The 15,926-nt window shown below is 38.1% G+C and overlaps 1 protein-coding gene across 6 annotated transcripts in view; it reads left to right on the top strand.

Moving 5' to 3' along the window:
- CARMIL1 (capping protein regulator and myosin 1 linker 1) overlaps positions 1–15,926 on the top strand; it is a 194,543-nt gene that overhangs the window by 130,779 nt on the left and 47,838 nt on the right. For all 6 annotated transcript variants that reach the window (XM_074899339.1, XM_074899338.1, XM_074899334.1 and 3 more), the window contains exons 22-27: positions 294–362; positions 4,760–4,853; positions 7,128–7,226; positions 9,659–9,787; positions 10,051–10,182; positions 15,481–15,656. In XM_074899339.1, coding sequence (XP_074755440.1) covers positions 294–362; positions 4,760–4,853; positions 7,128–7,226; positions 9,659–9,787; positions 10,051–10,182; positions 15,481–15,656 — 699 coding nt within the window. The remainder of the gene's footprint in view (positions 1–293; positions 363–4,759; positions 4,854–7,127; positions 7,227–9,658; positions 9,788–10,050; positions 10,183–15,480; positions 15,657–15,926) is intronic.

Genomic DNA, 15,926 nt, shown 5'->3' on the forward strand with positions numbered 1-15,926 from the left:
CTTTCTAGTAACCCTCTTTTAGAAAAATGTTTTTATGTTAATGATGGAAAATATAGTACAGAATCCCCTTTAAAGAAAGGAAAACCGAATTTTATAGTATCTTTGTCCGTAACTTCTGTTATTTCAAGGTTTTAGCATGTAACTAAAGACAAGTTTTTAAAATCTTGGCTTCCACTCTACAATTTTGAACATGCAGCACTGTGTTATTTCAATATGCAAAGTTTCGATACAGATTTATTTGGTGGTTCTTGTTTAACTTTTTTTTTTCTTTTCTCTCTCCCACCATCTCTCAGAACTGTAATATGGGACAAGAATAATATCACGGCGCAGGGCTTCCAGGACATAGCTGTGGCACTGGAAAAGTAAGTTCTCAAACAACTGAATCACTGATGAAGAGGCCAGAGTCTTAGATCCAGAATGATCTGAGCAGCCGCAGTTCTCATTTCAGTCAATATGATCTGGAGATGCTGAGTGCTCTCAACTTTAAACATCAGGGTGCTTAATCTAAAGGAAAATTTATGACTTCACATCCTTCAAAAGGATGGGAAAAGGCTTTATGGCTCTTTCATCCATACTCTGTCAGCTTTAAGGCCATTGAGTTCTGCTGTTAGCATTAATATTCTGAATTTGAGAATATTTTTCCTTCATTATCTTGTCTTGATAGCGTGCAGAAATTCTATTCTAGTCAGTGAATGAAGCTGCATATAGTAACAGAAAATTACTGAAGCATGCCTTTGTAGTCTGACTTTTTTTTTTTCCTTTCCCCCAGCAAGTTGAAACTAATAGTGATGATCTCAGGAACTGCAGTTATTCATCATAATTGCTGTGGTCTGGATCATTTTGCTTCTCTGAGCTTACTCACAGTTGCAACCATTACCAGTGATAGATGCTAAATGACTTTCATCTCTCTCCATCTACATCACATTTCTTTATATGTTATTATTACTTTTCTTAAGAGGGAAAAATTACAGATTTAAATTAAGCAGCAGTTGCAGTTGTTTCACATCATTAAATCCCTCAGACAGGAACAAAGGCTCTCTTCAGAAGGTGAAAGTAACATACAATTGCTAGTTTCTAGACAAGAAGTTTCTTTTGGCTTGCAAAACTGCATAACTACTTAGGGGAGCATCTTAACCCTTGGAGGGGTCATGAGTCTAGAGCTTATAAAGTTCCTTGTTTTATGAAACTGTTGTAGTTTATATATTTGGTTTCAAAATGAATGCAGTTGCTCTGATGGGGGAAATTACATAAATGATGTATAATTAAGCAAATCATCTTGAAGTGATTCCATTGGTAGTAGTGAATAATAATAATTTGCAAAGGTTATTTGTCAGCTTGCAGGCATTTCTCTTTAAGAGCAATAGCATGTATATTTATCAGAAAGTCTGGTTTAAAAATATGCTTATTTTCTGGTTAGTATCAACTTTATTTTTCTGTTCTGAAGTGCTTGGATAAGTAAATAGAAAACAAGGGGACATCCTAAGGCAAAACTAAATCACCTACATAGAAAAAAAAAGAAATGCTACAGGTAATTGTGTGACACTGCACTTTGTTGAAGTGACATCTGATTTATTTAGCTTGGAAGCTGAGGTCATTTTATGTCCCCTCTAACATTTTAAAATTGTTAAAACCATTGATAATATCACAAACTAAGCCACAAGCAACAAAGGTTTAAACTCACAGGAGCAGGACTGTCAATACTGGCTGAAAACAATTAGCCTTTAAACAATCCACAATCTCAAAAACATATTGAGAACATCCTCCACCATATGTTTCCTAAAAATACATGAAACCATCAACATTCTGTAGGAAAGAATTGTAGCTCAAAATGGAATGAAATATACTGAAGATGCTTGGGGGTATATGTATTGTGTGCGTTGTTTTGATTTTGTTCTTAAGAAAAATAGTCATGTATTTTGTGGTTTAGTATAAGAAAGCTATGCTTTCGTACTATGAGGAGGAGGCCGAGGAGAATTGAGAGGGCTTTAAAACAGGCTGAAGTAATTTGAAGATTGGTTTTTTCCCTCCTCCTGGCTTTTCTTTGTCTTTTCATAGTTGTGTGAAAATGTTGTTCCTGCAAGGAAATTCTGGGACCATGGCTGTTGGCAGAGCTGCCCCAAGGGTGTCCCAGCCAGCTGATGTGAGAGGCAGAGAGGATCTTCTGTAGAGCCCAATACAGGTGTTAGCTCAGGGAGGGCATTTGAGAACAGTGGGCATCCTGTTCAGCCTGGCCATTAGACAGGGACTTGTATCTCTGTAATTTTAATATGAAAATAAACATGTACTTGTGTGCTTTAAAGCCTAGAGCCCACTCTGTGATAGGACTATACAGTATTGCCCCATATTCATTTCTAAAAGATATTTTTTCTGCATGGACTGAAGAAATAGCTCAAGTCCTAAAATCTGATGGGAAATGCTGGGATCTGTTAAAGGGATATGAATTCTTCCCTTAGCAGTGACATGAAATCTGCATGTCCAAGCTGGCAAAACAGATTATCTTATTCCTGTTTCTAAAAAAATAGGCATTAAAACTGTCACTGTGCAGCAGAGTGTTTGTCACAAATGGAGGAGAAGTTACTACAAAGGAAATAACATGTGATGAAGCATAGGATTGTTGTCACACATGCTGTATGTAGGAGAGACAGGAGGTTTTTGAGACATCTTTTCCAGTCTCTGAGCTTAAACTTCTCTGAAATTTAACATCCTTTAAATATAGGTATTTTGGTGAGGGTATTAATGTGTTATGAAATTACTGCATTGTTGAGTTGGTAATGTACTCCATTACAAGAGACAAGTGGAGTGTTAATAAAAAGAACAACAGAGGAATGTTTTAGACTTCAAAGGAAACAGAGAAAAATGAAGTGTGAAGATAAATATTGCTCTGATGATCAAAATTGAAAAGCGAGCTTTAAATTCTTGGGTTTATTTCCCTTAAGAGCTGGTTAATTCTTAGACAAAAATAAAGTAGCATTCCAATACAATGTTATTCTGGAAGAAAACCAAGTACAGAGCCTTCCTTAGGGTAGTGGTCTTCTAGAGTTCTGCCTCTGTGACTGCATCCATGAAATCTTCTTGCTATTCACTTCCCCCCACTTCCTGTGGGGGTGTGTGTGAGGGAGGGTGCACTAAGCCTTTGACTAAATTGAATTTAGCATATAATTACTAGCATGAGAGCTGACTATTACAGATTTCAATGAATAGGGTGTATAAATGTCAAATAGCTGTGGAGATTCTTGGAAATCTAGCTTTGTTTCTTTTTAACTAAATAAATACCCCACCTGCCAGGTAGTAGTCAGGCAGTCGGCAAGTTCTCTAATTATTATCTCTGTCTCTGAGCTTGGTATCTTTGACATTTAAACGTTTTTACCCATGCTGGTAGACAGCCAGTTATTTGCTGTTTAGTATTACATGAGACCACGTGACAGGGTCTGCACAGTTTGCGCAGTTCTTTGGGAGGACAAGTAGAAAGGTTAATTTTCTGTCTGTGATGCTGTAGCCAGTTGTACACTGCAGAAGGACAGGGACCTTGCTGACTCTGTGTGAATAACTGTCTGCCACTGCCAGCTATTCATTGCCATGTTTACATTGGGGAAGAAACGTATAAGTCTTCCATTGTCATTTAAGGTAAAATGTTGGGTAGTATCAATGAGTCAGTGTGTTTGGCAGTTCAAAAGACTGCTGTCCTTCGAGGAGTGGTTTCATGTGGCTAAGCAACTGGTGGGAGAAGAAGAGAAAGAACCTTGGAGTTTCACACTAGTTAAGGTGTCTGTTGTTGGAGTTAGGACATTTAGTGAAGGATGGGTGCATTGGAGTCAACAGAGTTGACTCAGTTGAAATTGTTGACTTTAAAGTACTTAAAAATAGAGGGTTCTAACCATATTTATGTATCTCTGGATAGAATAGGAACAGACGGTTAGTGGGACGTTTATAGACAGCTGAAGAAGGAGGAAGAGATGTTTGCAGGAAATTAAAGCTAATTGAAAATAGGAGGAATAATTTCCTTTCCAGGTTTTAAGAATGTCCTGCTCTTTGTTTCCCTTTATTCAAATCTGAAGGTGTGTGGACATACATGTAGCATCTTAGGTTTAACTGTGTCATGCTAGTCAGTTTCTGTTCTCTGAGTTTAAATAAAATTTTGACTCAAGACCAAAACTCTATTCTCATATCACAGCAGATGGACAAAGCTACAGAAATAAGTAAAATGCAATTGTTTCCATAAAGCAATGTGCAGATGCTATGCTTATTTTTTCAGCTTTTATTAAAAATTCAGAAAGCATCTTCTTATAAATACAAGAAGTTATTAAATAGTAAATTTTCAAAACTCAGTCTCTTTGTTGCTATCTGTCACTGAATATTTCCATTTAGACTTAGATCTGATAGAATTGCCAGCAGGCACTGACCCTTCCCTGTTCTGTTTTGATATAGGAAAAAGTAATCTAACCCTGTGCACAAAGGTACAGAGGACATCTAGGCCATTAATTGACAGCTACTGGACAGTGGCCACTTGGCTACATTTTTTGCTTTTTAAAATCTCCACCTCTGGATGTGACAAAGAAGTGGCAAAGAAGAATTAGCAGCAAAAAGGAGCACACATGCCTCCAGTTAGTCCACTTACAAATGTGAAAAATATATTATTAGTACCTTCCACAAACTGGCTAGATACATCTTATTTCTCCCTTCTCGTTGATTCTTCTTAGAGAGATGCCATAATTAGGTTAACTTTTACTATTAAAAAGCATTTTCTTTCATTTTTCTTTAGGAATTATACTCTGAGATTCATGCCTATTCCAATGAATGATGCTTCCCAGGCACTCAAAACGAACCCTGAGAAAACAGAAGAGGCACTGCAAAAGGTATTGCATATACCACCAACATACAGAAATAAAACCACTAAAAATAAAGGAATAATTTTAAGTGGCTGTGATTTCATGCTTTCCTGAGTAAGAATTCTAGGCTAGATCCACTGGTTGTTTGATTTGCATGGACATATATGTGGTAATCAAGTGCTGCAAGAGCATGTAAGTCTTTTCATTCCAAAGAATGGTTGGCATGAAGGCTGATGGAATGCAGTGGTGTATTATGAAGAAGTCATAACTGAATAAGTGCAAGATAGACCTTGCATTTCTGTATGCCTAACTATGAAAGAGAGAGTTAAAAACTGCCATGTTTGTTATATACATGCTTGCAGATATTTCCATGTGTGTAGAATTATTGGTACGCATCTTTTATTTTGGCATAAAAAGTGCAGTCGGCACTGTATAAGACCAAGGATGCTCTTTAATTTGGAGGAGGATAAAAACATTTACTGCCTGTGTTCTATATTGTGCATATAAAATTCACACGCTGTGTTGCCCTAAATAAACAACTGCACCAACATGTTCTTTTGGATGGAGAGGTGTTGACAGTATCTGTAGCTGTTCCACTTGCCTGACATATAAAACTCCCAGCTGAGTTTTAATATAGTAAATCTTGAGAGCTCCAAGTGAGCCTCCTGCTCCATCAGAAGGCATACAGTTCACATTTCTTTAATGAGTAATTTTCCCTTCAGCCAGGGTGAGGTCATAAGAACCTTATAAATAGTTCTTACAGATAACTGTGATTAAAAAGCAAATGTCTGTGATCCTTATTAGTAAAGAAATTTTCAGTAAAGTGATTCTCACAGGGAAAAGTGCTGGTAGTTAGTGCCTTTTTCTTTGATGCATGAAAATGATCTAAATTCTGCTTTAAAAAATCTGAGTCATGGGGGATCAACATATTTCTTGCATCTTGTTTAATGTAATTGTAGATAGGTTCATATCTAGGATGATAGATGCATCTCTGAAAAAATTATCGTGAGGCTTCTGGCCATGGGGATTTAAATTCTATGTGTTAATTAGGCATTATGTACAAAGACCATTTTCTTTTATTCATTTCAAAGTTGCTAAAACTGTTTGGCCCCAAGTTTAACACGTGTGGTTCAGGCTATCTTTGCACAACACGGGGAATTTCTCTCCAAAAAAGGTTAACAGTCTTGGGAGCGGTGCAGTGAACGCAGCTAATTCCATGCACGTAGGAATGCCTGCCTGTGCGGACTGACTGTCATGCCTGATGCAGGGACACCTGAACTGACTGACGTCTCGGGAGGGTCCGTAAGCTTCAGCACACCACAGCTTGAGTACAATGAGAGTGCCTCTGGCCCTGGTCCAGCACCAGATGGGCATAGTAGCTATGAGACCTCCCGAGCTCCAGTATCTTTTCAGAGAGCTTTACTTGTAGTGTGGGCAAACTGGGTAAACCCTGCATTACTCTGTGGCGTGGTCATTGTCTTCCAGTTCTTGCTGCTGATGCAGGTTTAGGGGTGACCATCACGCCCTATTAGTCTCTGTCTCAGAACCTGCTGGTGATTCCATTCATCCTTTTCCCCTCTCTTCCTTTCGGATCAGATCCATCACCTTTGATGAACCTTAACAAATGTATTGGTGGGGTTTTTGACTCTAAGTTTGATAGAGCCAGGTTAGAGGGGGGTTACTCGATGTGCCACTAAGCTGGCTGATGGTAGGTGTTTACTGATGGTGACAGTTATGGTAGGCTGTGACCAGCAGCTGTGGGTAGGAATCACTTGTCTTTGAAGACCACTTACATACTGCTTAGCCTTAAGCAATTTTTGAACTCAGGCTCCTGTATCAGTTAGGTACTTTTAAATATTTTATCTTCTCTCCAGACCATATTGCTATTTAAATCTGTGTCTTCGCAGTGGGTCGAATGCATCTAAAAGAAATGAATCAGCTATCGTGTGTCATCATGGTCTCTACAACAATACTTTATGGATAGAGTCCCTTCAAATATTTCTCAAACCTGGATCTACTCCTTTGTCAGTGTAACTTACTAAATTGTTCAAAATAGAAGACTAATTCAGAAAACACTGGCAAAAGCACAGTGTTTTAATGATGTTTCACTAGTCTGTGAGTGAATGAATAGTTGCCAATGTGTTTATTAAGCATTGAGATACACAGAAAAAGGTTTGCAGATAACAAGCAAATACTTAGGCAGTTTTTCCTGTCAGTCCTTTTCTGATACGGCAGCAAAATTGAAAGCATATTGCAATGTGGAGAGTCAAATCAGTTTACTAATCTGTTCTTGCTTTTTAGATAGAAAACTACTTGCTTCGTAATCACGAGACCAGAAAGTACCTCCAGGAGCAGGCGTACCGGCTGCAACAAGGCATTGTTACTAGTACCACTCAGCAGGTGAGAACAGGTTCCTTACTGGTACTTTGCAGGGTCTGAAATCTGCCTGGGGACAGAGTTCTCTCTCATTCTGGCAGCACAGCTTGAACTAAGATGTGCCTTTGGGTGATACTTCGTTTCCCAAGTAATAGTAATTATCAGTGCTAATATTTTTAGAAGGGAAAAAAAAAGCTTTTGTGAGAAGGAGTTGTTATGCATAGTAGTACTGTGTAGAGAAAGACCTGAGTGAAATACTGTTGGAACCTGGAACAGTTTAGCTCATTCGTGGTCAGGAGTCTGATTTTTCAACAGGCTCTCATCAGTGTGACAAGCATCATCATAAGGCTGTGCCAAATCTGGTGTCTGAGTCAGTTCCAGTCTCTCTGCCTAGCACTGAACAACCATGTAAACAGACCCTTAGGCACCACCAGAGCAAATAGCCTTAGAGAGTAAGTCATCATCTACTTTATGCCTTCAGAACTGTGGGTATCATGGGAAGCTTTACTTAAAGGGTGGGAGCGAAGGAAGGTAGAAGTCTTCTGTGCTCTTTATAGTCTGGACAGCTGTTTTAAAAGGCTTCATGTCCAACATAGCCCAATATACTGCTTCAAGGTGGGAAGTTTTTGTGTTTTGTCAGCCGCTTCCAGATTTCCTAAATGTCATGTGTTCTGGGTTTTTTTCCCTTTCTCTTGAGGACTACAGGCATTTTCTGTGGTAGCGTACCGTTCTTTCTGTTCTCATTCTCTGCATTTCTTGCCAGTACCCCTCAGGGCTGTTTTCAGCTCCAGTACACCACTGAAGCAAGCTGGTATAAGCAGAAAAAAACTTTGTCATGACCTTAGTTTTAAGTTTACTTCAATGTTTGTTTGCACCACTTGTGTTCCTATGCAAATGGGAGACTCCAGCAAACAGGAGAGGAATATCTGTTTTGCTCTTCAACTGAGTCAATGAAATTTTTCTCCATTTTCTGCAATCTTTTTCTGCAATTCAAAGTGTCCTTTTTCTACCTGTATTAAAATTTAATGGGACAGTTTTATTCCTAGAATCTGAAATTACACTGTAACCTCTTGACCGAGAAAACAGTACATGGAGATGTACTGGCACTAAAAACTGCAAGAGCAGCGTCACTTTATTTTATTTTAGTAATTTATCTGTTCCAATGCCACCTTTTTCCCCCCTAAGTTAATAATCTCCATATGAATTAAGTTTAGGACTTTTTATAGCTTGGTGGTTTTAGTTGTGCTTTTCTTCAACAACCACACACACATCAGGTTTCAATAAATGTAATTTATTGTTATTTTGAAAGTAAAATTAATCATTGCTATATTAAATTGTGTACAATAAGGATGTATTTTTAAAACAGTTTTAAAGGAGCTGGAAGAGATTCTCTAGTTAGTATGGTGGAATTGCATTATTATTCCTAGAGTGTTTTTTTTTTTTTTTTAAGTCCAGATGTCCCAATGAGACTTACCACTGTCTAATAATTAATTAGCTTTTTGTACTTAAATAAAAAACCACACCCAAAACCCTTTGAAGAGGAGGCGTCATGCAGAGCAGAGAAGGAGCATACTGTGAGATTATTTCAGTTCTTGTTGCTAATGATATAAGATTCTAGAACTCTAGACTTTATATGATGATGACACACGCGCTCAGATGTTGCTTCAAAATGTCAAATAGCCAGTTGTAATGAATGCTATGCAGGTTAAAGAATTTTAACTATTGTATCTTCCTGCTCCATATAGCTTAATCAAAACTGACTATATGTCAGGCATTCTTACTGGTTTATCTTGTAAGGATACAGCTATACCACCTGCCCTGTATTTGCAACATGTTGAATCAATTGTGTTGTGGTACAGATTAAGCTCAATTTAACCCACTGTGAAAGGTCTGATGGAAATGTCTGCTTTGGTAGTGCCCTTGCAATGAGGAATATTTACATTTTGAAAGAATGCCCCAGAAGCCTGAGCAATTGCATTTTGCTTAGACAGAAGTCTCTGTTGGTGTTTGTTGAATGGATAGTGACAGAGCTTTCTTTTACTGTCTGAACTTCTTAACAATTCAGGGACGTTCAGAGCTAAGCGTTACATATATTGACAACATTTTTAGAATTAAACTTGCTCCAAAAAACAGAACAACACCTGAACTGAATAACTTCTTGGTTATTTGCAGTTATCCTGGAGGTAACTGTGGAGGAAATATTCCGAAGCATGTTTTTTTTTTTAATGGTTAAAGTTTTTTTTTTTCTCCAGTGTTTAGGTGTGTCTTTATGAGATAAAATGCTTTTCTTCGGTAGCACTGATATACCTCCAAGCTCTGATTGTGCATTTCCAGACTGTTATATTGTCACTACAAATCTCATCATGCTCACATTGATTTTCTTCCTGGACTGAATTCAGTTTGCGTTTGTCCAACATTCTGATGTTTTATCTTTTCTATTTCTCTTGTTTAAGTAGATGATTGACAGAATATGTGTTAAAGTGCAAGATCATCTCAACTCTTTAAGAAACTGTAGTGTGGATGCTGTACAGGAAGATGTCAAATCTGCAGAACGACTTATGAGGGATGCTAAGAACTCCAAAACAGTAAGCCTTTCCCAGCTTGCTGGTAATACTGAGAGCAGTTCAGTGTGTGCTTGCAAATTTTCTCTCTTTGGGGAGTTAAAATAACAATGTGTCACAAAAGAGTGTTTTCTTTAGATGATCAGCTGTAGGTAGTACTTAAAGTGACAAAATAATTCTAATTTCTAAAGACTTTGATTTAGCAGAGAGATTTCCTCCTATTTGTCCGGATTTGAAGACAGATAGTGATGAGCCTACTTTCCAAAGATATTCTTTCTGTCTTACAGCTCTTACCAAATCTGTATCACCTTGGTGGAGCTTCTTGGGCAGGAGCAAACGGTTCGCTCTCCAATCCAATCCAAGAGACGCTTGAATCCATGGCTGGAGAAGTCACAAGGGTTGTGGATGAGCAACTTAAGGTCTGTGGATAAATTGGGTAGATGTGTTGACATCACTCACATGCAGAAATAACTAATTCTAAGATCTTCTGTTGCTATGTTGCTAAATGCAAATATGCCACACTTTTTTTTCCTCCCACACTTCCCAGTATATTTGTACGTAAGCTATCTTTTCGTTATTAGTCTCTTGTGCCTTATTATCTGGATTGTAGCCTGGTTGGAATGAAAAAAATTGCTTTAGTGTTTGCAGTGGGCAGTAGGAGCATGTACTGTTTATTATCATTTTATCTTCTAGAAGGGGAAGACTTATCGATTGTTCCATAGGCCCTTCATAAAGCACCCTAAAAAGTCTCATGCTCTGGAGAAAAGTACTTACTAGTTAAGGTATCCCACTGGAGTGAAAGCTGCTTTGCTGTAGATTACATTGCAGAATTTCTTTTTCCCACTGACCACTTTTGAACCTGTGCAAAATTTCCACTGTTTGATTTGGATAACTCATATGTATTGAGAGTGCCTCAAGAATGACTACAGCCATCTTTATGGGAAATCTTTTCATATATTGCCTGTCAATATGCGTTCTTGAAATAGACATTATTGATCTGTAAACATTCTCACCTGTGTGTTCAGCAAGCTCTTGCTCTGAACTTCTACCTTCAATTATGTTAGATCTTACTGTATAACAAGTAAGGAAGAGTCATCCATACAGCATGTGCAAAGCTCTCAGTTCAGGAAGAAGTCAAGGTGGGAGAACTTTAGCAAGTGTTGGAATCTGTATGGAAGCTGATGAATTTAAGAATATGGTTCTAATAATTCAGATCCAACTTAAGTGTATGACTAAGCTGCCTTGCCTGTGTTTTGATATATTTAAACTTACCAAAGAATCTTAAAGTGCAGGTTGAACTTCCAATTGAAACAACATGAAAATGCTTCAGTCAGTGGGAATATAATGAAGAACAGTAATAATACCACATTACTAATTGCTTTTGCAAAATCGAAAAGTTAATGAGGAGGAAAATGGTGCTGAATTTTTTGTATTTTTCTCCTTTTCCCCATTGTATGAAATAAGGTGAAGATTCTTTATTGCTTCTTTAACTTCTGCAGACACAAAAGTCATTCACCCACAGGATTCTTCCCAATAGAACTTCTAGACTATTATTGGGATGGGAACTGTCAGATCAGCCCTTTGTACAGGGCTCATGCACTTAAATAAGTCCTGTGCATTTCGGAGAGTCTTACAAAAGGGGGGAAAAAAGCACCTCTTCAGCATTTGGAATGTTATTTATAGTTCCCAGCATAAGATTGAGTTAATGCATCTTCCATTTATGCTTCTACACATTTACAGCAAAAGGCACTTTAGCTCAACCATTCTAACTTTTACATCTACTTTTGATTTGTGTGGCGTTAAAGTTTAAGTGCCTTACAAGAAACTATAAAGTCATAATGCTCTTTGTATATTGTAACACTCATTTTTATTAATTTTACACTTAAAGCTGAAAGGTTTTCCTTTGAGTTCTGTAGTGGTGTACTTTGCGTGGAGGAGAAAATGTTGAACATGGGTTAGGATTTTTTTTCCCAGTTTTTAGGTCAATTCAGAACATCACATGCAGTTTATTATTTGTGAAGATAGATAAGAGAGCTCACATGAATACAGTTCTTTTTGTGATTGTTGGGAAAAAAAAAACATCCTATGTGCTGTAAGTGGAGTTTTGACTTTTAGCTTCCATAGCAACCAGAGCCTGGTTCTAGAAGGAGCTGTTTGGAAATTGGGTAAAGTCAATGAACACTCTTCAGAGAAATAAGAGAATTTTTTTTTTAAACTTCAAAGGAGGGAAGGGGGCGAGAAGGAAGAAGTTAGAATAATGAAAAGCAACATCTTCGAGTGAGTTGAGTTGGCCAAAGGAGAAATTATAGCAAGGCCCTTGCATCTCTCTTCTCCTGCTGGTGTCACTGTGGACACACAGAACCCAGAGATGCTTTATTTGGTTGGCAAAGGCCCAAGGGAAAATCGTAGACAAGACAAATGATGCTTAGACAAGAGAATATGCTTTGCAAGGACAGGAGTGCCTGTACTATTACTCCTAAATTCCATCCTAGTGGAAAGAGTTTGTTGGCTCCATCACCTGTTCCACTTTTTCTTTATATGTCATCATCCTCTAGTCCTTTTACTCACTATATCTTTTTCCTAAATGTTAAGAGTCATTAAACGTGGGCAGGACTTCATTCTCTTCTTTCTGCCCTCCTGAAATGCTGAAGTCCTGAAAATGCTGACTGGCACTTGTGGCCTTGTGTCTGAAATGTTTGCCCCTCTACAGTCAATATTGGTAGCTGTGAGTTTTCACTACTGAAAGCTTTTGGGATAGAATTAGTGGGTGGGGAAGGGTTTATGTAGATACAGTAATAGTCATGTGAAATCAACAGTTCAAATCCATCACTGAAGAAATTATTTTCAGTTGTACACTTAAAGAAGAGATCCAAACTCTATTTAACTTTTAAATTGCACATTCTCTGGGGTATTTTGAGTAAAAATTAATTTTAAAATTTTTAGGTAAGGGCTTTAGTCTTTCATCCTACTTCCCACTGATCCCTTCACACAGCGCTTCTTCACATGATCCATTCTGAAAGACCATGCTTAAACTGCAATTTTAATTCCACATAGTAAGTCTTTGTAACTTTATGATTGTGATCCACCGGTAACTATTGGGAGGCTGAGTGTGAGTTTTCAAGGTGGGCTACACAGTTGCACCAGTGAATAAACTTCATGGGAAAAAATGGATGTGTCAGAAATTCTCATTAGTAGTTTACCTGACTGAGTTGTCTCTACCATTGAAGTTTGTCATCTTCCATGTGGGTATGGCTGCAGTGGCTTGAAAGACTCTTCATTAGTATTATGGCCTCGGAATCTGCTTGGGGATTGAAGAAGAGAGTGTGGAAGGAGTTTTTCAAGTGCAGAGAGCTTGGGAACCCAGAAACAAGCTCCATATTATGATAGTTATAATGTCTGTTGTCCCTTATACCTGTAAATCAAATGTTGTAGAGGTCAGACTTCCCTGTACGCTGTGGCAGTTTCATGCTCCTGTGTTGTCTTTGTGAATCTACGCTTAAAAATCAGTCAATTGAGAGCTACAGACTGAAAGATGCTGCTTTGAATCATTAAAATTACTAAGCAGTAATGGTGGGTTTGTTTCTTAATCAGTATCTATATATGAAAATTGCTAGTTATGGTGGGGATATGCAAAGAGAATAAAGCTGATAAGGTAGAGTTCAGCCTGAGGTCACTTACCTGTGGAGTGAGATTGAGAAGAAAAAGGAAGTTGGTAGACCTTTCAAGGAGTTCAGTTCATTATTTTTGTACAATGTAGAAGCATCTAGGTTAGAGCTAGATTTATGTAGTTCCAATGAAATGACTATTTTGTTTCTTTTGTTATTTCTAAGTACTTCTTTTCTGTTTGGTTATCAACCTTCAACCTTACCGGAGACAACTTAGCCCATTTCAGTTATCTGGTCTCTGTCCCTCTCTTCTTTCCACCTTCCTTTGGATTTTTAAAAAACTGCTCAAAAACTGCATGCAAATAGCATATGTTGAAAAATCTGATGTCTTCTCATAGTTGCTGCTTGTCCCACTTGTTTAGAAGATTCATAGTTGGGGGAAATGGGTCTTGCACATACACTGAAACATGAATTACAAGGACACTGTCTTTATTCTCCCTGCCACTTTGGAAACACCTTATCCTGAGGAGACCCCACAGTCACTGGAGTGTGCAGCAGCATGACAGCTTCAGCGTGCAGAGGGACCAGCTGCCAGAGAGACCCATCTCCTTACTGATCTTCTCTAAGTGGCACCTCATGCTGGGAATGTACATAAAGAGTTTGTATTCAAATCCCTTGCTGAGGAGCCTTGGCCTTTTGCAATCTCTGAAACAAGTTATTTGATGGGAAATTAATTGATGGTTAAACACCCTTCTGAAGATACCTAAAATAGATTTCCTGAGTTGCTGGGACTGGAGATGGGAGTAAGGTGGATATAGGAGAGAATCTGAACAAAGAACAATTTTCAATCTTGTCAGAAAATACTGCTTTGTGTTTATAAATAAATCTGTCTTACTGCGTACAGGGTACATATCAGCATGTAGATAAAACAGTATTAATTTAAAACCTAGTTTTCCAGATGACCAGCTGATTGTTTTATACCTTCTGTGGTCCTACCTAACCTTTTTGGATACGAAAATTGAAAGCAGTTAGAGGAAAGATGTTTTGGTGATACAGGACACTAGTACTATTTCTACATCTCATCCTGATCCCTATATGTGTACATTAGAGCTTTTCTGCAGTTTTGTTCATACACAGATGATTATGTGAGGAACTGTGAGCTCTCATCTGTTCCTGTTGTTAGGGCTCTTTATTTTCTAGTCAGAGCTGGTATTTGGAAAAGAAACAGAATTACCTTTTTTCAGAGGCACAGATCAGAAATAAACCTCATGCAATTGAAAGAGGCTTCATAACATAACTTCACAGCATTGAGATATGTATGGAAGATTATTCTAAGAGAGTCTAAGAAGGAAGAAGTTTATTTGATACCATCAGCAGGGGAGACCTTATTTTAAGAAAAAGAAAGTTGAGGGGGTTGCGGGGGTTACATGATCCTGTTTCTGGAGTGTGTAGGGTTTTCTTCTGTCCTGGTTTGGGGTTTTGTTCAGTCATTAAAAAAGAATTAAAATTGCTGACCACACCTAAAGTTCACTGCAGACTTCCATGAATGTAAATGATTCAAATTTTAAAGGTTTGTATGCCCACTGCAAATCATACCTATAGTTATTTCTTAATATTTGTCTAGTATATTCCAGCCCTGTAGAACATGCCAAGTTCTCATGAGTCTTCTTTCTTCATACACTGATGCCTCTTACAGAGTGTCAGGTCTGGAGCATTGGTGAAAATTGCTGATTCAGGGCACAGTTTAGAGCGAAGGCAGCTGCTGCAGAGCATCCACTGCATCTGCTGCATGCAGAGACAGCAGTGGTGGGTGCACAAGGGAAGCTAATTTATTGTTCTGACAGTTAAACACGGGGATGTGCTTCATATTTGAAAAATCAAACAAGTACAGTTGTGGGTCACTTCCAAAACAAGTATGTTGTCCCTCCTTAGCTTTATTTTGTAAAATGTGTTTTATATAGCAGGTGGATTGCAAAATGGATTGGAAGCGAGGAAGAAAAATTGTAAAAATTACAAGTCTAAAAGCATCATAGTGCTATGGACCAGAATAATGATCTTCCAGCTAATGAAAATCTCAATACCTGATGTTAGCTTTTGTTTATTGTGCTGCAGACACTCCTTGAGTCTATGGTGGATGCAGCGGAAAACCTTTGTCCAAATGTAATGAAGAAAGCTCGCATCCGTGAAGACCTGATTGAGGCTAGCACTGAAAAGATTTCCATCCCACGCACTTTTGTGAAAAATGTCCTCTTGGAGCAATCTGGAATTGATATCCTCAATAAAATCAGGTACTTAAAAAACCTAATCTAACAAAATTGACTATTTAATTTGGATTAAGGGTTGCGTGTATGTGTATTTCTGTAGCAGATTTTTGGGATGCTTTTGTGACTCACAAGAACCTGTGTTAAAGCACTTAAAGAGCAGGAAATTGTCCTACAAGCCTGGTGAACTTAGTTCAGGATATTTAGAATCTCCAGGGATGTTAGCTTGATCATTAGTGCATATGCTTCTGTTTTATTTAGTAAGAGTTAGTAAGAGGTTTGGTTTATGGTACACAA

Source organism: Athene noctua, chromosome 2, assembly GCF_965140245.1.
Source record: "Athene noctua chromosome 2, bAthNoc1.hap1.1, whole genome shotgun sequence".
NCBI lineage: Eukaryota > Metazoa > Chordata > Aves > Strigiformes > Strigidae > Athene > Athene noctua.